Below are 21,204 nucleotides of genomic sequence, written 5' to 3'. Positions count from 1 at the left end.
ACTGAGCTAGTGAAGACTTTATTGTAAATACTAAATACTATTGAAGAGATTGTACACAAGAGACTTATAGGTAAGAATATTAAAAGGCTTTCCTTAAGTTAAAACATCACAATCCATCACCAATAAAAGATTTGCAACCAAAAGACAAGACTGGTGCTTGTTACTCAATCATTCTAGTATGTCCATGTTACATTTTTTTTTAGAAAAAACCCTAAACATATCTCACCATATATTTTCTGCCTACGCATCTCCTATTGATTTTCACTCCACCAAAAAGAAAAGAAAAACAATTTTTTTATCAAAGTTCAGCACTTGATCTACTTATCTTCAATCTCCTCACAACTGACAAGAACATCCTACAGTACATGCATAGATTGAACAGCTTCAGCTGTGGTGTACTATAAGGAATGACCATCATCACCATATATAAGATATAACAGAATTTTGACATATGTAAATGTTGTTTACTTACTGCCAAGGAACATCACCAACCATCATCCAATCCCCTTCCTTGTCTTCATATGTTAGTACATGATATTCCTCGAAATGATCACCATTCACCTCAGCCTCAGCCCCTGCATGGATTTGCCAAAACTTTTGTTCAGGGGGAAAAGAAAAAACAGCTGTTGCCTTTTTAACGAAGGAAACAAAAGAAGTAGAAAGATGAAACTTAACATATGAGGTTTGTATTAAACATATGTTCAAGAGTTTTTATCAGGTCACAGTAACTCCGGCGATCCAACAGGTCTACTTTTCTACCAATAGGAATTCCTTCCATGTAAACCTTGACATAAAAAGTAGCGCTGTTGCACTCATCTTGTTCGGCAAGCTCCAGCCTTAGCAGCGGCTTTATTGGCGATCTTTGCTTCCTGATATACATGTATACGTACCAATTTACCCAAAACAAATGGTAGTGTTTCTTTTGAAGATGATGGTGAGTAAATAACTAAACACGCACCTTGCATAAAGAGGAGAGGTTGAAATGCTAAGACCAAGGCTAAGATCGGTGTTATGGTCCCTCTGCGAGGAGGAAGAAGCAGCAGTAGCAGTGCTTGAGGAATCAAAGTGGTTGCTGCTCCCTATAGAAGATGAACAATAACTAATTGCCCTTCTCATTTTCTGAGATGTGGGAACGAAGACCGAAGAACAAAAGCCGCCACCTTTGGTTTAAATAACCAGAAAGAGAAGGAAATACTGGATATATAATGGAAAACAGTGGTAGTAAGTATTGGTAGAGAATCAAGAGAGGCAGTTCTTTCATATTCCTGGCCATGGTTGGGATGATATGTCGTCAGAGCAGCCGACATGTATACGTCTTATCTCATGATTTTAACTTTTTGTTTCTTGGGAGTTTAATTCAAGGAGGCTCCATGTGCGGGTTCTGCTTTGCGTTTGCTTCTCTTGTGTGCAAGTTCAAGGGTTCATGCACAACACACGGGTAATTTTATAGCCTTCCGCATTTATATTTAGTCACCACCTCATAGCATAAATGTTTGATTTTTCTTTTGATAAACCATATTTGAATTGAAATATTAGTAATTTTATATGGTAAAATAGTATTTATTATATAATTATTTTAATTATTATTTATATTTTCCATAAAACAGAATTTAAAAGATATCATGATGAAGTTATGCATTCAAACTCCAATTGTTGTTCTTTTTAAAACAAAATCTTTTTCCCCACGTGGAAAGGGGACTCTTGTTTTACCTTAAAAACAAAAGGTTTGGTTATCATCGTTGTGTATCTATCACGTTAATAATTAACTCTAAGAAAAAGGGGAACAAGAAAGATTGGCTTGCACCAAAAGCAAAAGCTGATGTCCCCCACCATTTCTTGCCCAAATCCATGTTAGCTTCGAAGGGCCATGGGATGGGAAACCTTTTGTTTTACTGTTCCCTGCACTTGTTTTCTGTCCCTTTAAACACACTACTGTTAGAACCTAAAGGTTTTTTAACATGCCAACGAAATAGTGACATCTAAATTCGAATTTTAAAATTTCTAATATTATTTAAAAAAACTTTTTTCCTCATTTACAGTTAATTTGTGGGGGGTTTTTTAATCAAGTATTGTCGCTATTGCTTTATATTTCAGAATACAAAAATTGTCAAGGATAGGCCGGGGTGAGGGCATTATCCCATTTTAGGGTTTGCGCTAAAACTTTTTCTTCCCTGGTTTTTTCCCTATAATTTTTTAATTTCAATGACTTTTATTTTGAAATTATTACTCCGTTTTTAAAGCGTCAATAAGTTTAGGTGCCTTTGCTTCATGAGCGATGACCAAAAATAAAAAGAAAAAAAAAAGAAATCTGCCGCCCAGTCTCAGGCTAAACATGAAGCTTTCCTTAAAAACCTAACTAGAAATTTCCATGCAGAAGGGAACTTTGGGTGAGAAATAAAACACAAGGCATGTTCTTCTTGGCAATAATTTTAGAATGACTCCTCATTCGGCTTCCAAAAGAACAAACATTAAACAACAAAATTATACTTAAATTATATTAGTTTTCTCAAATTAGTATCTAAACTATTAGATTGTTACCTATTTTATCTAACTGTTAGCACCATTAGAAAAAAAAAATTAATCAATCACAACTTGCCACGTATTACCAAATTTTCTTATATTTTCTTATTGTCAAATAATTTTTATCTTACATTTTCTCATCAACCAAACAACTAACAAAAAATTGATTGCTTCATTGTACAAAGCTTCCATCATTTATTATCTTCAAGTTTCAACTACTTCTACCTTCTTCAAACTTTCAATCTTCTTCTTTCTTCACCGTTTGTTTTGGGGTGTTTCCATTTTATAAGTTTTTTTTTTTTTTGTTACTGAAATGTTAATGGAATTAAAGGATTAGATACTAAAATGGCATTGACATTTGAATCTATTCAAAAGAATCGAGTTAAACAGCAATAATGAATCGATTCAAAAGAAATAGCAATGCTTTTGGTGCTCAAACAAAGAAAAGAAAGAGAAGAAGAAAACGAGCCAAAAATTTTAGTTGAACAAATCTACAAATTGATCTCAATTACTTTTTCATTATTCAAAAACTGCTTCTTCTTTTTTAGGAATCTCTATGGAAGTGAAGATTTGACTTCTTCTTTTTTATGCGTTCTCTTTAATTAAAGATCATTTTGGGTTTTCTACCTCATTGTATAAGGAAAGAATCTGGTGAAGAACGAAGAGGACCGGAAGCTTGAAGATGATAGAAGTAGTTAAAGCTTGAAGATGAGAAAATGTAAGAAAATTTGGTAAAAATTGTTTGATGAGAAAAAAATATAAGCAAATATGATAAAATCAACACTAAAACAAATGCTGTAAAATGAATAAAGTCTACGTGACAAGTTGTAATAAAAAAAATTTTCTAACCGGACTAACAGTTGAGGTAAAATGAGTAACAGTTGAATAATTTTATACCAGTTTTGACCAAAATAATTTAAGTACCAATTTGAAAAAACTAGTACAAGTTACGTACCATTTTGTTGTTTAAACCCAATTAAGGGACTTGGGTGTTAGGATTACATGAAACGGAAGAGACCAGCAGCAAGAATCCGCTATTCAAGAACCAATTATGACCTATTGAACCTGTCAGCTTGACTGATCAAAGCAATTAGCCCTAACTCAAGCCCTTTCTAGAGGAACAGGAGCAACCTTGATAAACAGCATGTATGATCAACGGTAAAAGAGAATGTTAGGAAGATGAAATGTTTTGATACGTGATGCCTCAAATGCCTAGTATCGGTACTGATCATGGGATGAGAAAATTAACACTGCTATCGAGTATGATATTGCAACATGATATACAAATATGAAGTTCTAATGAAAACCCCAAAAAGTGGTCAAGGAACTAACAAAAAAAACCCTACCCAATTTTTTAGCTAAAGAGATACTATCCAATAACTGACTTCTACATTTGCAGCCTGACAAGAATTTCAATATTATTTGTATGCATATTGTGACAGGAATTCCTTCACTTCAGCTGCAACCTCGTAAGCACCTTCCACACACCGACCTAATGCCACACCAGATACATAGTTGCCCCCAAGAAATAGTCCATGAAACCCAGAATCCCTGAGAGCCATTTTTGCACTATCAAGGAGATCCAAATGACCAACCAAGAACTGTGGAATGGCTTTTGGCCATACTCTTACACCCAAAACAAGAGGATCCTTTGCATTAGGATTTATAAGCATTTTTCTCAAATCACGATCAACTGCTTCTACAAGTTCCCCTTCAGTCTGCAGGAAAAATACAGCATCAGTAAGTATCATGCAAAATCATGGAAAACATTATTTGTAGGTTCATGTGACAAATCATAGTTAGTGAAAAAAATTTGGACCTTCAATAATCTTGACCATCCTATATTTAAAGATTGCTGGCAGACCGGGTAATTATTCCATGATCATACAGGTCTTTAATACCCTCTAGAGGGATTACATCTACCACAATCTCTGTCCTTATCCAAAATTGTGTTGTCCTCAACAAAAACTCAAATTATAGATCTTAAAAGATGTCTACCTTGGACAAAATTCCAGTGTTGGTAGCTCCTCCTATGTAGTTCAAGAGCAACACCCTGCCAGATGGAGCTCGATTGGGGAAAAGTGATGAACTGTATATCGTCCCTGCAAGTTGTTTTGTTAATCAATCAAATTTCTAAAAGCGAACTTTTACTGCAAACAAATTCAGTATGATACTAGATATGTTACTTTAGGAAGAATGGAGTTACCTAAAGTTTCGATTCCTTGGCTGCGTGGGTGCAACTGGCCAAACCCCTTAAGTTCACCATCAATCAAACATTCTTTTCGAATGGCTTCTTTTGGATAGGAGACTGTGACTGATGCAACTGGAGGATAATAAAATTGGGATAATGCATCTGCAGCAGCAGCCTGCAAAGAGGACACAAAACTGGATCAGAGAAATAATAGTAAAACTCTGAAGTCAACTAAACTAGTTAAGAACAAGGCCTCAATAACTCTTTTAGAGAACAATTTCCTTCAGACATTTTCCCTTGTTGGGAAAAGTTACTTTTAGGTATTGAATACACATTACTAGTATACCAAGAAAGTATAGCAGATCCACAAACAACATAGAGTACATGGAACATTTTTCAAGAAAGTGGACTTGCACAAAGTAGAATATCTTCAATCATTCAGCATACTGACACACCACATAAAAGACGCCCAATTCAGTAGTCCAAGCCTGGCCAAGAGTGTGCTCTGTCAAATTTAGGAGAAGAACTATATAGATAGAGGCAGACGAACTTGCTTTTTAATAATTTAGCATCCTAGACATTGCAACATAAATGAGTGAATCCTCTATGCTAGATGCTAATAGCATCTATAAAAAGTTGTCTAGCAAGGAGTAGGAAGATATGAAACATACCGAGAGAGGATGCAACAAGTTACTGGCAACATGGGATGGAATGGTCATTACAACACTTCTACTCTGAAGAGATACCATTCCTTCAGGTGTTTCAAATTGCAAGTTATACCCTCCATTGCCCAATTTGGTAATACTGGAAAGCTTCCAAGATAATTTTACATTGCTACCCAAACTGCCAACTCAAGACAACTAATTAGGACCCTCATTCCTGAAATGTAAAGATGGGCATAAAAGCATATTGACAATTTAGAACCACTACAGAGGCTATAGCTATTATAGAGACAAGGCCACCTGTTAGCAATTGCCTCGGGCAGCATGGTAAGTCCCTTCCTAAAAGATCCAACTGTTTGGCCCTTCGGTTTTGGCAGACGCCTGCAAGATAACTATTCAGGGTGATGGAAATAAATATCACGAAAGAAGCATCAGTATATTCAAAATTACGGGTCTCTGGGTGGCTTAGGTGTCTTATTTCTCTCCTGGATTGTCTTGAAAGTGCCACCAATGATGCTGCCACCAATCTCTTCTAGCTTCCATACTCTTCCAAATGCTGCTTTCATGCTTAATTTTGAAGGATCCCCTGCATAAACACCTGCAGCAATAACAACTTTTCAAGTATAACAATTGAGAAGTGGTTAAAGAAAACAAGACCTTAAATATCAGTCCTAGGTTCAAGAACTTCTTGATCAGAAAATGCTAAATTGAAGGTGGTTCACTATTGTACCAGTAATAAACTGAGGGTATAACTTATTGGTTGAAAATGTCTTAAGAAAACAAAATATTAAGTACATCTTTACAGATAAGTGAACACATAAAAAGAATGGAATCAACATGCATCTAAACAAGACCCCACGGAACTAACCCAAATATATATGTGATAACTGATAACAATGCAAATAAAACAGAGAAATGTCCCAAATATTTTTATATGAAAGGACCAGTAGAGCCCGTAGATATTAAGGACAATTAACAAGCCATGATGACAAGGTAATTTAGACTGAAAAGAATATAATAATTGGCGCTCGGCGCAGAAGTGATTAAATAACAAATGTTTCCTACAAGAAAAAACTTGAAAAAAAGAATAAATAATAGAGAATAAAGATATCAATCATCACCTGAACAAAATGGTTCAATAAAGCGTTCAAAAACCTCAGCACCAAGATTACGGCGCACAAACTCCTCCACCGATTCTTCATAACCCTGTCACCTTTGTCAAAATTCTGCTATATGAGAACCTTCAATATATACAAACATTATGCATATACAACGTTATACTTTTGATGCATAACCAAATGAAAGAAAAAAGCTTATAAGAAAAGTAAAGTGGACAAACCGGAGGAGGAGGCCGAATGCCAATAGCCCCGAACCCAGCCCTAAGTTTTCCAGCAATGCTCATCAAATCAAAAAACGGCAAGTCGGTTGGCTTGGAGGGCACAGGCCTTAGTTTTCCCTCCCATAGTACAAATCGCGGTGCATTAGGGTCACCTAAAACCAAATCGTCCTTCAATCCACTATCCACCTACAACAATAAACACACATACACATTCATATGGACACTAACATAATTAGTGACCTGAAATTCCTGGTTTAATGAAGTGCGATTGAGCAGCAAAATATAAAACAAATCGCATAATTAATTACAGTAATACGAAAAGAATTACGAAAATGCAATTCGGGAAAATGTAGGTTAAGAGAAACCTACGGCCATGGTTAGAATAGGATCGGAGGGCTGAAAACTGTTGGGGCCTTCTTCCCACAGATATCCATCTCTCTCAACGGTAGTGATGTTGCCACCAACACGGTCTCTGGCCTCCGTCACAATCACATTGGAAGCGACGTCACGGTGCTTGGTGGCGAGAGCTTGAGCAATGCAAAGTCCACTGATACCACCTCCAACGATGACGCAATCCGCGATGGATGATTCTCCCCCGTCGATTTTAGATGAGGAAATCGTGGGACCCTCGGCGAGGGAGCATCGGAGCTTGAAAGGTTTACGAAAGCGGGGCGGATGCTGGTGGTGGGGTATGGAGAAAGGGGAAACGGAGGGCGAGGAACGGAGAAGAGAAAGGTCGATTAGAGCCGTCATGATTGGTGGTGGGGCCAGGCGAGCGAGAGGGATGGGAAGAAAAAGGCGCTGGAATTAAAATAACTAGCGATTGAAAGTTGAAAGTAGGGAGGTTGGCGAGATTGTGTTATCTTCAAGAGGAAATATCGAGTGTGATTACTCGCACCTCTGAGCTGGTAATCAGTCAAATTCTGTGCGTACCGGCGTACGTATTATGGAATTTGTCCTGTGGTTGTTAATGATTTTTTCAGAAGTTGAATTTGGTGGTGCTCGAGTCGACGTTAAGATCGATCATAACTTTCAATTTTCCTTGTTAATCAGATCTGACCAGCTTTCATAATTTGAGTTAAGCACTTCAAAATGTTTTACTCTCCCCTGCCTCGTTTAAAATGATAAAACGAAAATTTCTCGTGATGAAATGATTTTTAGTTATTATATTATGAAAATGAATTGATACAAGGGTAAACTATATTATTTACTCTGCTAAATTTCTTTTTACTTATTTACTTATAAAAATTTATAAAATATAATTTAATTATTTAATTTTATCTTTTCTTACAATCACGATGTGTCAGTTTTAAAATTGGTATTACAATAATTTTAATTCTAAATATTTATGCATTATGTAAATTTAGTCTTAATTTTAAAAAATTAACCCTAAACATTTACATATAGTGTAATTTGATCATTTTATAGTTTTTCTTTCTTTGTAACCCTTCCACCTAAAAACTAAAAAACAAATTTATCAATTGAATTTGATCGAAAATATAGCAAAATTGAAACATGAAAGAATCCAATACAATAAATTTCATTTTTTTTCTTATTGTTTTAAATTCATTCTGTATACTTTAAATGTTCAAGAACTTAATGTCTCTCGATGTTGATTAACTCATTTTTTGTTTGGTAAACTATTAAAATAGTCACCCTCGTTTGCCTCAAGTTATATTTTAGTCACTTATGTTTAAAATGTTACGTTTTAGTCACTTACATTATCGTGTTGTAACATTTTAGTTACTGAACCGTTAATTATCGTTAACGGTATAACGGTAAATTGATGTGACACGTTAAATCATAATTTCAAATGAAATTTTTAGGTTATATTATACAATTAGTCCCTATATTTTTTTTGAGCATTTTATTCTTTTATGTTCTTTTGACTTTCCTTTTTTTAATTTTCCATTCTCTTCTACTTCTCCCTTTGTTTTCCTCCCTTCTCTATTTCTTTTAACATAGTTTTTCTATGTTTTCCATTTGTTAAAACATCCGTTCTGAGGGTTACCGTAGCCTTGCTGATGGTGAAGAGGTCGAGTACGTTGTCGAGTCTTTTGAAGGTCACCCCAAGGCTGTTGAGGTTACTGGCCCCAACGGCAACCCTGTTAGTTGCTCCTTCAAATTCAGACACAGTGGCGGCGGCGGCAGATCGGTGGAGGGGGAAGGAGAGGCGGATACGGTGGAAGTGGTGGAGGATGTTATAAGTGTGGTGAGATAGGCCATTTAGCATGGGAATGTAGGCAGGGTGGCGATGGTGGTGGAGGCAGATATGGCGGCAGCGGCGGTGCTTAAATGTGTCCTCGCAGTAGCCGCTAATTTTAATGAAGGGTTTAAATGTGTCATTCATATTTCTTCGATCAATTCCTTTTTCCTTTTCTGCTACTGTTTCTTTCGGTTTCATTATTGTCGTATTGTTTGCTTTTTATGTTTTCTTTTTCCAATTTATGCAAAACGATTTCTCTTAGTCAATTTGTTTTTATTTTGAAGTTGGCAATAGTTGTAATGGGTGCTTTCGTAGTAGTCTTACAGTGAGGGTGGACATTAGTATCGATGGAAAAAACAACAATGAAGAATAAAATGATGTTAAAACTCACTGTTATCAAGTGTTTATATAGATATCATATAAATAATAAGAAAAAAAATTAAATTGTTCAAAAAATAAAAGTATAGGGTTTAGTTTTAACAAATGAAAAATATAGAAAAATTACATTAAGAGAAATGGAGAAAGGAGGAAAACAAAATGAGAAACAGAAGAAAATGGAAAATGAAGAAAAAAAAAGAAAGTTAAAAGAACATAAAAGGAAAAAAAATTAAATTGTTCAAAATGAAAAAATATACGGACCAAATTGTATAATTTAACCTAAAATTTTCATTTGAAATAATGATTTAACGTGCCACGTCAACTTACCGTTACATTGTTAACAACAATTAACGACTTAGTGACTAAAACGTTACAACCCGATGATGTGACTAAAACGTAACATTTCAAACATAAGTGACTAAAATGTAATTTGAGGCAAACAAATGTGACTATTTTGATAGTTTACTTTTTTTTTGTTAGTCTAATATGACCATTATAGATAAAACAAATCAAAGATTTTTTTTAATTTAATTTCTGTCGACATGTATATCATATCTCGAATGATATAAGTCAAGACAAACCAAAAGTTACACTAAAAGAAAAGTAAAGTTAAAATTGTTTGGACAACACAGAGTAATTGAATGAAAGCGTAATTACTACTCTTAGAGTAGTAATTAGAAAAATTGTAATTTCCTATACATGTTTAGTGATAGGGTGTAATTACATTGTAATTCTCTATGTCATGTTTGGTAGTACAAATTGTAATTACATAGTTACATAATTTATATTGTTTAAAAATACTATTTATTATAAAAATTATTAGCATGATAAAAATATTTTATAAGCAAGTAACAAAATTAAAATAAAATACTCATATGCATTATATTAGTCTAAAAAGTAGTTGATAAAATGATACTAATAAAATAACAAGAAAAATAAACATTAGATGCAATTTTATCTAATTGTTTTGGTACATATCTATATGATTATTCCCTCCTTAGCATTTAACATAAGCTTACTATCATCATCTATTAGTCATTGCCTGGGTTTATCATTATCTAAATTTGAATCTGCATCATTAAGATCATCAAGATTTCCTTCTTCCATGTGCTAAGTATAGATCATCTCAATTCCACTTATAATTGAAGTTGGCCAAACCACCTAAGCTCTAGGTCCAATGTGAGTAGGATCATTAAGCCATGCTTCATAACTGGAAAAATAAGCATTGTGGAAATACATGTTGCTTAGCCAAAGAAAGATGATGGAGAGTTAACCAAAATGGGCACTAAATATTTTGCGAGAGATCTCCTCCAAATCACTGGTATGGCTATCGAAATCGTGAGGATCAACATGTAGGTTCCAGATCCAAGTGGTAGTAGTAGATCCCTTAGCTATTGTTCTTGAGAAGTGGCTTGGTCTAACCTATTTCTCGAAAGAAGTTTTTACGAGATTCTTATCTACCAAAATTATGAAATATGCAACATGCTAGTATAATTTAACATTTTTTCATGTTATATTAAGGTAAAGTTGTTAATACGAGAAATATTTTCCTAGAACGAAAAATATATTTTCAACCACATTTTAAAGTCTTGAATGTTTTAAATTAAAGAATTTACGAGTTGTTTATGGTGTTCCTGCTTGGCACCATTATCTCAAATAGTATCATACCCCACATACGGTATAAGAAAACATTTTCTATTTGCATAATCAACATCGACCTTATAATATTTGAGTTAACAGTTCAAGTAGTTTGCAGCTTTAATTATAAAAACTTATATAAATTTAATTTGGAAAAACACTTATATTAAGTTATATGCCTTTTTATAATACGTAAATAAAATTAAAAATATAAAATTTATAATATATATAACCTTTATAAACTTTCATAACACTTATTATAAATAATATAATTTTTGTCATAATTTTAGAAAATTATTTTTATAAATAAATTATGATAAAAACTATAATATCTTTTATGAATAAGTATATATATATAATTATAATATATAACAAGGATACATAAATAAATTATGTCCATACTTGATAATAACTTTTATAAATAAATATATTATAACATTTTTATAACAATTAAAAAACAAATTTTTGACCATAACTTTAGAATTTTTTAGAATTTAAATAATATATATTTTTGTTATAATTTTATAAATACACAAATTATTTTTATAATATATATATTTTTGCTATAACCATTCTAAACACTTATATGTGTTTATACTTATAATATAATTTTATAACTTGCATAAAATAATTTTTAAAATTAGTTTTGAATGCAGTTAGCTGTTAATTACTTTAATTCTCATCCTTCTTCTTAAGAATTGAAAAGTATAATTATAAACAATTACACCCAAATTAAATTATTATGTGAGTTTCCAGCACTACTCAAATCTAATTATTATGACGCTTTTTCAAGAAACAAAATTTACAAACCAATACAGATATCAATGTAAAATTGGCTTCTTTAATATAAACTCGATTAAATAAAACATCAACGTATGAAGAAATGAGTAGTTGGAAAGTTAGGAAGAAATGGAGGCTTGCACCAATTGTATATAAGATTGACGGTTAAAGACAAGTTTTCAGTAGTGTAAATTGAGTTTTGTACGCAGGAGTACTAACCAGGCTGCAGACTGGATTGCATCCAGGTATAAAAAGGATATGTGTATTGATAACAGTGGGAATTTGGTCTTCATTCTTGATAAGGATGGTTTACCGGCGCCTCCCGAGAATGTTTGATTCTTTGGTATAGGAGAAGCTTGTTGTCTTTCTCTAGTGTACTTGGTTGTGGTGAGAGTTTAGTCTGTTACTGCGTGTTGTTTTCTCTTGGTAATTTTCCAATACTGTGTAGTGTACCGTTGATGTTTGATGATCAATAAATTCTGATTCTTTCTGGCCAAAAAAGAAAAAAAAAATCAACGTAAAATTTAATTCTGAATCTTGATATTTTGTGTCGGTATTCAGTAATCCCATTTGCGGAGATAAATTAGAATACAATGCAAAATTTGAAGGAAATAAAAGAATAGGATGATAAATTGGAATTTTGTTATGATAATATAACAGATTTCCACGGAGGGGATGAAATCTGTTAGGTGGGCCGCCCCATCATCCGTTGGGCATCTAAACCTCGGTTGTAATAAGAAAAGGATTACAGGGACAGTCTAGACAATTGACTGGCCTCAGAAACATGCGCATTACGCACCACGCATACGATAATACTTTCCAATACGTTGCAATTTTGGCGTTTCCAGTTCCAAGAAGCTCACAACAAGACATAGATTTCCCTTTTCCCGCTTCTTTTCCTCATTTGCAGAAATTTACTCGAAAACTGACCATTTTCCCCCCTCTCACCCTACGAGTATTACTCTGCCAGTCCACTTTTCTCTTCGCTTCTTTCAACTGTCGTTCAAAGTCGCCGAGCAAAATCGAAAATCCAGCGCACTTTAATTATCCGCTGAAAAGTGAGCCGTTAGAAATTACATCTCTCTCAATTTCAATTATTCTCGGATCGGATATCCTTCTAAATGTTATTTCACGTTTTCTTTTGGATCTAAATTTAATTATGTTGTGAATCTATGGCGGTGATCTCTCATTTTTTTTTCGGTTTATGACTTTCACCATTTTCCTTGATTTTACCCCATACTTTTTTTTTAATCTTTCTTATACTGTTTTGATTCAAATTTATGCTGTTGATTTTTCTTTTCTTCTAGTTTTACTGTTCATGATTTTTTATTGTGATTGTGAACAATTAGAGTTGAATCATTCGCGTTGTATATTTTTTCTGGTTTTCTTGTAGTATGGGATGATCGATTTTGAGTTAAATATCTATATATTTTTTTTATGATTTCCTTTGAGACCTGATGATTTGGTGCTTCTTCCTTTGCTCTAGGGTTTGTTTGGTTGGAGGGAGAGAACAAAATCAGAGAAAAAACAGCTAAAAGCTTGGCATCTCACGAGGAAATAGAGAGATCTCCTAAGATTATATCTCGAACGGAGTTGAACCATGAATTTGAAATTTGTATTTTCTCAATTGCTCACCCTACAAGTTGCTTCTAGTAGCAGTGTCTGAATTGTGCATTTCAAGAGAAAATTGTGAGAATGGCAGTAGACGTGAGGCAAAGCTTACGAGAAGTAAGTAGGAAAAAGTTTCAGTTTCTTAAGCTTCATTTTCCTTTTATTGAACCATCTCGCCTCTTTCTTGCTCCAATGGTTTGTACTCAATAACTTACAGATTTGCAGTTTTTGTTGCTAGAGGGCCTGCTTATCATAAGTTTTATTGGATTAACATGTTAGTTTTAGAATATCTATTATTTTCTTTAAATAGTACATGATGGTACTTAAATAGTACTTAATTAGTTCTGCTGTTCTTTTCAATTACGTGCATTGTTTTTCATGAGTAGATTATTTTCCAGTTATTGCAGTTTGTAGGTCTTGTTTTCCTGGAATGTCTAAGTTACTTCATTTTGACACTTTTGAATACTATTTTAATTTTAATTGGTTTAATTTATAGTTTATAGAGCAAAATTTATAACAGTGAACTGGTATTCTTGTTACTGCATTAAGATTCCAGTACAGCAACTCCAATAACTGCTGCAAGAAAGTTAGTGTCTAATGCCTAGCAACTTTTTTCCCTTTCAGGATCAGATGAGTGACTGTCGAAGTTTTGGCAGCAATTTTCATCCATCCAGCCAATCTAGAAAGATTTCGATAGGAGTTATGGTAGATTATTTAGCTAAGAGAAAACCTGGATGCACCAAGGAAGATCAGGATAAACGGGCGAATGCAGAAAGAATCAAACCTAGCATTGGAATTTCCTTAGAGGGAAAAAACAAAGGGGACGCTGTCACAACTTCTGAGGGGAAGCAAACTGAAGATGCTGGGCAGGTGAAATCTCCATGGATTACTCCCAGATCCTTGCATAGAAAGGCTCTTGCTCCAGAGACTGCCTCTTTACGGGAAGAATCTTCCAACCCAAGACAGACAAAACTTAATACAGCGGAGGATGTGCCAGAAACATATTCAGCTCCTTGTTCTCCAAACCAAAACTTTAATGCACATAATGTTGGTAGCAAGCAGAATAAATTTGGCCTCATTAATGGCTTTGCCTACCAAAGGAAAGTCTGGAAGGATGGCAACTCACAGAGGGTGGAGGAGTTAAATTTTGCAAATGCATCGAAAGGTAAAGTGGAGTTAAAGCACAAGGCAGGTAAAACTCAAAACATACAAACTGAAACTTTGAAACAGAAGCTGCAGGAGCTGTTTGGCACTGTTTCTTCACCAAAAAGTCTGCAATCTAGTTTACAGTCTCATAAGGTCACTGCCAATAATTCAAAACAAGAGAGAAGTGCTGATCATGTGGTGGACACAGCTGTAAAGCCGAGACAAAATTCAGTTACTGTAGCAATTGTTTCAGACAATCCTAATAAGACTGTTAAGAGGCCAGTAACCTGTCCCTTGATCCAAAAGCGATCTCCCGCAAAAGTGAAGTTTGCCAACACTAAAATTGGGTTATCCTCCAAGCAGAAACATGGAGATAACATCTTCTCTTTTGGTGAAGGAAGATCTGCAAAGCTAGATGGTACTGTCAATGGTGGTTCATTGTTGCCCCGGAAAAGAAAACCTGCAAAGAAAAGTTCTAAAATTGATCCACACCAGGTCTGTTTTCCTGAAGAAAACGCTGCAGATGAGATTAAGCAAACAACATATAGGACTGAAACTCCACCGCCTGCAAAGCTAGCTGGTACTGTCAATGGTGGTTCATTGTTGCCCCAGAAAAAGGGAACTGAGAAGAAAAGTTCTAAAATTGATCCACATCAGTTCTGTTTTCCTGAAGAAAACAATGCAGATGAGATTAAGCAAACAACATGTAGGAGTGAAACTCCACTTCCTGCAGAGAAGACTTCTATACTTGGTAATAAGATCGAAAGCCTTCCTGACTCCTATAGTGAGAAGGGGAGGGAAAACTTTGAGAAGGTTCAAGAAAAGGACACTTTTCATTCTCCATTGACCAATGAGACACACCGGCAGAGTAATTTTGACAATCCACCATCACCAGAAAAAGGGGATAAACAAGAAGATAAGGGAAATACATCCTTGAGGAATTTTGTACAAACACAAGATGATTTCCAAAGTCCAACTTTTGGATTCATAACACCTATTCTAAATACTTCTGCGAGCCCAACACCAAAAACTGTTGAGATAGAGCAAGGTACTTGCAGTCCTGTACCCTTTGAGAGAGGACTTACCATTGGAAATTTTAGGAGCTTCAGGACTTTCAAAACTTCTGGACCTTTTAGCACTAAATCCAATGCAGAAGCTCAGTCACCTGTATCCTTAACTAATCTTTCAGGATTCTGATATGGGAGTTGAATTTATATATATAGACTTGAGTTTGTGCTTCCTTATTGAGTTCCAGGAAGATACAGTGAAGTATACTAATTCTTCCCTCAGGGAGCCAATGCCTGGTAAGGAAACAATTGATGCAGTAAATGAGCATTCTGAATCATCATCGACATCAGAACAGCAGTGGTCAGGGAACTTTGAAGAAGGATCACCCATTATTAAAAACTATGATTGTAAGTATATAAAATGCTCCTCTGAAACACAATATATGTATTTCTCCTAACATTTATTAGGGAACTCCATTTGGGATATGACTTACCGGTAATTACTTCTAAATAATAAATTAATTGGACGAGAAGAGTTCATATGTGCCCTTCTGGCTCACATGCTAGACATTCTACCCGATTTATTACTGCTGACTGATTCATTATCAGTTGTTGCATTTTCCATAATTAGAAAGATTGGAAAGTTGCAGTTCAATTTTGGCCTCTTTCTTGATACCACACCCTCTGCATATGTCTTTATAATTGAACGTTTGTATTCTCTCTAAGGAAACTGTTTAGAGCAAAAATCATATCATAAAACTACTTAACCTTTGGGATTGCTGTTAGTTATTTTAATATCGTGCCATGAACGATTAAACTATTAAATTCATGGTAACTTATCCTTTGGAGAAGAATTTTTGGTAACCTGTCCCATAATTGCTCCAAGTTTTCTTAGGCTACTTGGCTGTGTTTCTCAATATACATGCTTAATTAACTTCACATGCTCAACCCACTGTTCATTGTGTACGGTGTATGCATCAGCATAGATTCTTCTTTTCTGATTTCTAAATTCTCCTTCTTAATGGATACTCCTTTGATTATTTATCCGATGATGTTGTCAAGGTCACAGAGAAAATCTGATCTCACCAGAGACTGTTATTTCTGACAAACCAAATTTCGTGCATTGCCCAATCAAACGGCTTCGAAATGAAGATGTCAAACTTAGTCAATTCAGTCCCACCTCATCCTCCCCAAAAGGCACAACTTCTTAACATTTGAACATCTACTGCTCTTCTTACCTACCCATAGCTTTCTTTCTAAAGTAGTTCTTCTCTATTTTTCTTCAGAAGGGGGAGGAATTGGAGAAAGCTATTGGTTCCAGGAACACTTGGAACAAGACCAAGAAGATGAATTGACAAGGTCCTCATTTATATCTAAACAAAGATTAAGTAATACCTGCTTTTAGTATATGTGGACCATCTTCTTGATTGAGTTGACTTTTGCTTGGTAATGTTTCAGGGCTATTACATTGTTACCTTTGGCTTTAGAAACATTTAAACGCAAAATAGACTCATCTACTACAAAGAAATCCACTGAAATTTTGATGTCCATTTCTGAGAAGATGAAGTCAATGTTGCTGAATGCTGAGGCTCAGATTGAATCTGATGTGTATGTATTTAAAGCTGAAAGCTTTGCTTACCCAACATTTTGATACTTAAGCTTTGTTTTTCATAATCTTTCAGAGGGAAATTGACTAGTCTCAGTAAAACAAAAAGGAAACGCCTGGAAACAAGATTGCAAGGTGACATTTTTTTTATTAACTAATTAGCTTGATTGACCTTAATAAGATTCCCTTGGCTCCTATTTGTATTGAAAAAGTTCTTATATGTATCATGAACTAAACTATTTGTTTATTTTACCAATCTCGATGTTACAGATTGAGAGCCCCAAATACGTGCCTTTCTACTTTTAGTTCACTGGTCTGGCACAATGAGCTACATTTAGCCTTGGTGTTTGAATGTCTACTTTGGTAGCACACATATGTGCCAATGGATTAAGCATGACATACAAGGTTTTGTATCAGAGGCATGCTATTAACATGCAGTCATGTTTTTATTGAGAACGCACATGCATTTACCAAAAGGCATGTATGGGGATCCTACTTTCTGTGAGAAACATGATTACTGGTATATGGTGGAAAGCAAGTGATGCTAGTGTATCCGTGCTAACACAGTTTGACCTTTCTTTTCTTTTCATTTGCACTTGTATTATAATAACCTTCAGACAGGAGTGCTATCGGTCTTATGGATTCTCTTATTTTATATTTATCTTAGTAAATTTAACTGTCAAGGAGGCATTGATGATTTTCTTTTTGATTTGCTTTATTTTCTCACAGAGCAACAAGAACTATTGAAGCTGATACTTGAAAAGTTCAAGGAGGATATTCATCGTCATCTGTTGGATTGCAGTAGTATCCTTGAAGGGATGGAAGCTCACCAAAATGAACTAAAGGGAATCATGAAGAAACAAAGTATGACAACTTTTAATTATTTTGAATAAATTCCTTAACTATGACTGCGTTATTGCATATTGTTTTTGTAGATGTTTCCTTTTTGCTTAAGCAAAAATGTGACTCCATTTGCCCCATTACAAGACAGCATGCTTTCCTTGCCACTGACTCCTGGTGGTGAAGCTATTTCCATTGAACTTTTCGTTGGTGGTTATGAAGTAATTTTATGTGGGATATTTCTTGGGACATCTGGGATTCATTGGGATATTGATTGATTCTTAATGCATGGCTATTTCGTTTTTACATAAATTACTTTTATTTCAGTGTTTCTTGGATATGACCTCATCTAGGGTATTGCGATGCATCTCAATTATGAACATTGGTCTAAAGGATTAATAAAGACCATGGTGTTCTAGGTCCCATTAACACTTACGTTTCGAAAACTCAGCATTAGTGGTTGCATTCAGGAATATAGTATTTATGAATTTCACCGCCATATTCTCATATTTTAGAATTATTTATTGCAGGCTGTAACATTTTAAAAACTGGCTGCACTGCAACATTAAACCGCTTACTTAGATTTAGAAGCAGCTAACAGTTCATTTGAAATTAGAATTCGATGTATAGTCATAGAATTATGTTTGAGTTTGACAGTCTTTAGTGCATATATATAGATAGTATTATGATTAAACAATATTGTGCATTTTGAATGCCTGATGTATAGTCATATTACAGAAGTGTCACACCAGAAGCTTCTCATGCATGCGGAAGAAACAGCTAAAATCAAACTCAGTAATGCTGAAAAAAGAATCAAAGCTGTCCGTGAGGCAAGTTTTTTGTTTCTGTTTATATTAGCGCTAGCTTTTCCACAATTCAGGCACATGTGTAATCCACATATTACGTTGGGCACCCACTGCCCAAATGCTTGGTTCTGGAAATATGGTGATACGGTTACCAAACCTTGGCGAGTAGGTTTAGATATATTAAATGGGCGCCACTAGACTGTAAGATTTGTGTGGGCCTGGTAATCTATGCTCTTGGGTATACAGCACGCTTTTATATGGAGTTTCATCACTAAGTACTGATGGTTAACAAGTTTATGCTGGAATCTATCAGTTGCTACCCACTTTCTGCTGAGTCCTCATACTTGGGATATTCTTCATAGACCATTCATTTTTAGCACTCAAATTCTTCATTTGTGTTTTATAACTGAATGTTTTATACCCTGAATAACATACATGTTTATCGTCCTGATTTAATGCAGTCGGCGAGGGAAAAGATGCTCCAGCTGAAACATGTAATAGCTGAGTGCTTGAACGGTATATGCTAAACTGAGAGGCCTGAAGATTGACTTGACATCCTATGACATAAGAAGTTTGACTTGGAAAATTTTGCATGTCCATATATTTTCCTAATACCTTACTCTACTTTAGCTCCTTGATTATTCACTTTAGTTTACCCAATAGAATTAGAACCTTATCTGTAATAGTGGACAATCACTTTTTGTTTGCGTGGACTGTACTTCCGTTCTTGATGCCTATGGTGCTGGAGTAGTGATAGATTTTTATTCTTTTAGATAAAAAATGTAAAGAATCTCTGTGACTACGGATAATTAGATTTATGGCCCGCAATGATGAGACTTTTCCTCCCAAGCATTTTTATAGGATTTTGAATGCAGAAAGCATTTTGGAGATTCCAATATTGATTATAAGTACATTATATCTGTAGTAACTCTTTTGTTGGCTTTTATCTGCGAACTGAGATGGAGCCACTGGTATTTTGGTCGGTTATCTTTCCAAGATCATCGTAAATGAAGGAAAACGATGGTACAATTTTCTTTGTTGTAATGTTGTTCGCCACTGCACATTTGCAGACATTAGCGGGAGCGATAATCCCGGTGACCTTATCCTTGGCATTATACTTGTTGTGTTGAATTATTTAACTTAAAAAGTATGTTTGTGTCCAGGGGCCGGTTATGGAGTTAGTTTCTTCATATTTCACGCTATTCCACCACTCCTTTTTCTATGCCCCACCATCCGCTGTTCGGTGTGATATAACGAAACTAATTTGCCATTCTGGTCTTTTTCATCAGCATGGGTGATGGGACCAAAGAAAAAAGCAAACCCAAATAAAATAAAATAAAATAGAAGACAATATGGTCTTTTATTTGGCGGAACACTGTTGCAAGAGACCAGGTGAGGAAATTTCTGGGGTTTCTCAGGCAGACACGCCAGTCTTGAAAACGAAAGGCTTCGAAAATCGGGCGCATTGAATATGGAATTAGGTTCTCCAATTGACATGCATTTAATGTTGGTTGAGTTTGGGGCTTTCATCGTAGTCATGAGTGTGGGGGCCTGAGACCCTCCTTAGCACTGTCGCTCTCTATCTATCTGTCTGTTTTCTCCTAGAGGATTGGTTGGTCATGGTTTTGCTTCGTCGACCCTGTTAATTTCTGCCTGAAAGACGAAAATTTCCACCAAAAGAAAAAGGAATAGAAAAAAAAAGAAGAAAAGTACAAGGCAAGAAAACATAGGGGCACGTGAACCATAGGGTTGATCACGTGATGTACACGCTTTTTTCTTCAATATTTGGTCAGTTCTACCATGCGATGCGAGGGGAGGATTTGATTAGATGCTAGTGAGCGCGACTAACTATAGAAATGGGTTATTGGAGGGCGGTGGCTCCACTTGGGACTGTGGCTACTCCTGGTCCTGACCCCCCATCCACGTGAGTGAGTGTCATAGATTCCTTGGTGGGGCTCCCCCAAATATGTTGGCCTATGTCTTCGTCACGTTTTGAACATTCGTTTTCCATTTCAAGATGATGAAGATAATGAAAATGATCGCCACTGTTCGTTCATTGGCATTCTTCTTATTCATGCTGATTGTCAACTGAATTACCATTTTGGTGTGGCTTTCAATTAATCACCTACTAACTGTCAACTCAATCACCATTTTGGTGTGGCTTTCAATTAATCAATTAATGTATTAATGCTTTATCCAACCCTTCTTGACCCAGCAACTTGCACTCCATTCTTTTTTTAGACATTCCATTCTTTTAACTTTTGATTTGGTGATATTTTTAGGATTGATGTATTAATTGGGGTTAGACTTTTGTAGTTAATTTTATATTAGGGTTTAATGGGGAAATCACCAATAAAAGCCCCTTTATTTTCAAAATTATGGAAATGGGTCAATTTCCCCCAAAATGCGTCCACGTTAGCGCGTTGTCAGGGGATAAAGCAGGAAAACGCTTCATTTTTCTATTTTTTAGGGTT

General features: G+C 35.1%; 3 protein-coding genes and 1 pseudogene across 4 annotated transcripts; 2 read left to right on the top strand and 2 right to left on the bottom strand.

Moving 5' to 3' along the window:
• Positions 1-130: 130 nt before the first annotated feature.
• Positions 131-1,434, bottom strand: LOC105802902 (auxin-responsive protein IAA30). The gene is made up of 4 exons (XM_012634808.2): positions 959-1,434; positions 676-869; positions 473-575; positions 131-356 (listed from the first exon to the last, which is right to left on the bottom strand). Exons 1-4 carry the CDS (start codon positions 1,114-1,116, stop codon positions 299-301), a joined length of 513 nt encoding a protein of 170 aa, XP_012490262.1. The 5' UTR covers positions 1,117-1,434; the 3' UTR covers positions 131-298.
• Positions 1,435-3,756: 2,322 nt separating this feature from the next.
• Positions 3,757-7,723, bottom strand: LOC105802900 (protoporphyrinogen oxidase 1, chloroplastic). Its single transcript, XM_012634806.2, has 9 exons — positions 7,082-7,723; positions 6,713-6,898; positions 6,495-6,579; positions 5,824-5,971; positions 5,674-5,754; positions 5,383-5,554; positions 4,727-4,886; positions 4,519-4,622; positions 3,757-4,238 (listed from the first exon to the last, which is right to left on the bottom strand). Exons 1-9 carry the CDS (start codon positions 7,463-7,465, stop codon positions 3,939-3,941), a joined length of 1,620 nt encoding a protein of 539 aa, XP_012490260.1. The 5' UTR covers positions 7,466-7,723; the 3' UTR covers positions 3,757-3,938.
• Positions 7,724-8,705: 982 nt separating this feature from the next.
• On the top strand, positions 8,706-9,007 carry LOC128034839 (cold shock protein 2-like; annotated as a pseudogene).
• A 3,545-nt stretch (positions 9,008-12,552) lies between these two features.
• Positions 12,553-19,688, top strand: LOC105802904 (meiosis-specific protein ASY3). Of its 2 annotated transcripts, XM_012634809.2 has the most exons (11): positions 12,554-12,772; positions 13,201-13,442; positions 13,950-15,638; positions 15,727-15,886; positions 16,541-16,675; positions 16,765-16,837; positions 16,937-17,086; positions 17,161-17,219; positions 17,814-17,948; positions 18,663-18,754; positions 19,192-19,688. In XM_012634809.2, the coding sequence occupies exons 2-11, from the start codon at positions 13,410-13,412 to the stop codon at positions 19,255-19,257; spliced, it is 2,592 nt and encodes an 863-aa protein (XP_012490263.1). In that variant the 5' UTR covers positions 12,554-12,772; positions 13,201-13,409; the 3' UTR covers positions 19,258-19,688. The 2 variants fall into 2 exon arrangements, 1 of the variants encoding a protein (XP_012490263.1); XR_001136326.2 differs by lacking the exons at positions 18,663-18,754; positions 19,192-19,688 and adding an exon at positions 17,355-17,489 and having other exon boundaries at positions 12,553-12,772.
• The last annotated feature ends 1,516 nt before the right edge of the window (positions 19,689-21,204 follow it).

The sequence above is a fragment of the Gossypium raimondii genome, chromosome 11, assembly GCF_025698545.1.
Source record: "Gossypium raimondii isolate GPD5lz chromosome 11, ASM2569854v1, whole genome shotgun sequence".
Classification (NCBI taxonomy): Eukaryota; Viridiplantae; Streptophyta; class Magnoliopsida; order Malvales; family Malvaceae; genus Gossypium; species Gossypium raimondii.
This window is presented reverse-complemented; position numbering and strand designations above follow the sequence as displayed.

Excerpts from the sequence above, each read along its gene's own strand:
- LOC105802900 (XM_012634806.2), bottom strand. The coding sequence starts at position 7,465 with ATGACGGCTCTAATCGACCTTTCTCTTCTCCGTTCCTCGCCCTCCGTT. Across the intron at positions 5,755-5,823 it reads CCTAAGCCACCCAGAGACCC|GCGTCTGCCAAAACCGAAGG; the intron begins GTAATTTTGAAT and ends GTTATCTTGCAG. Across the intron at positions 4,887-5,382 it reads ACTTGTTGCATCCTCTCTCG|GCTGCTGCTGCAGATGCATT; the intron begins GTATGTTTCATA and ends TCCTCTTTGCAG.
- LOC105802904 (XM_012634809.2), top strand. The coding sequence starts at position 13,410 with ATGGCAGTAGACGTGAGGCAAAGCTTACGAGAA. Across the intron at positions 16,676-16,764 it reads CACCTCATCCTCCCCAAAAG|AAGGGGGAGGAATTGGAGAA; the intron begins GCACAACTTCTT and ends ATTTTTCTTCAG. Across the intron at positions 17,087-17,160 it reads GCTCAGATTGAATCTGATGT|AGGGAAATTGACTAGTCTCA; the intron begins GTATGTATTTAA and ends ATAATCTTTCAG.
- LOC105802902 (XM_012634808.2), bottom strand. The coding sequence starts at position 1,116 with ATGAGAAGGGCAATTAGTTATTGTTCATCTTCTATAGGGAGCAGCAAC. Across the intron at positions 870-958 it reads ACCTCTCCTCTTTATGCAAG|GAAGCAAAGATCGCCAATAA; the intron begins GTGCGTGTTTAG and ends CATGTATATCAG. Across the intron at positions 576-675 it reads GTTTAATACAAACCTCATAT|GGGCTGAGGCTGAGGTGAAT; the intron begins GTTAAGTTTCAT and ends AAATCCATGCAG.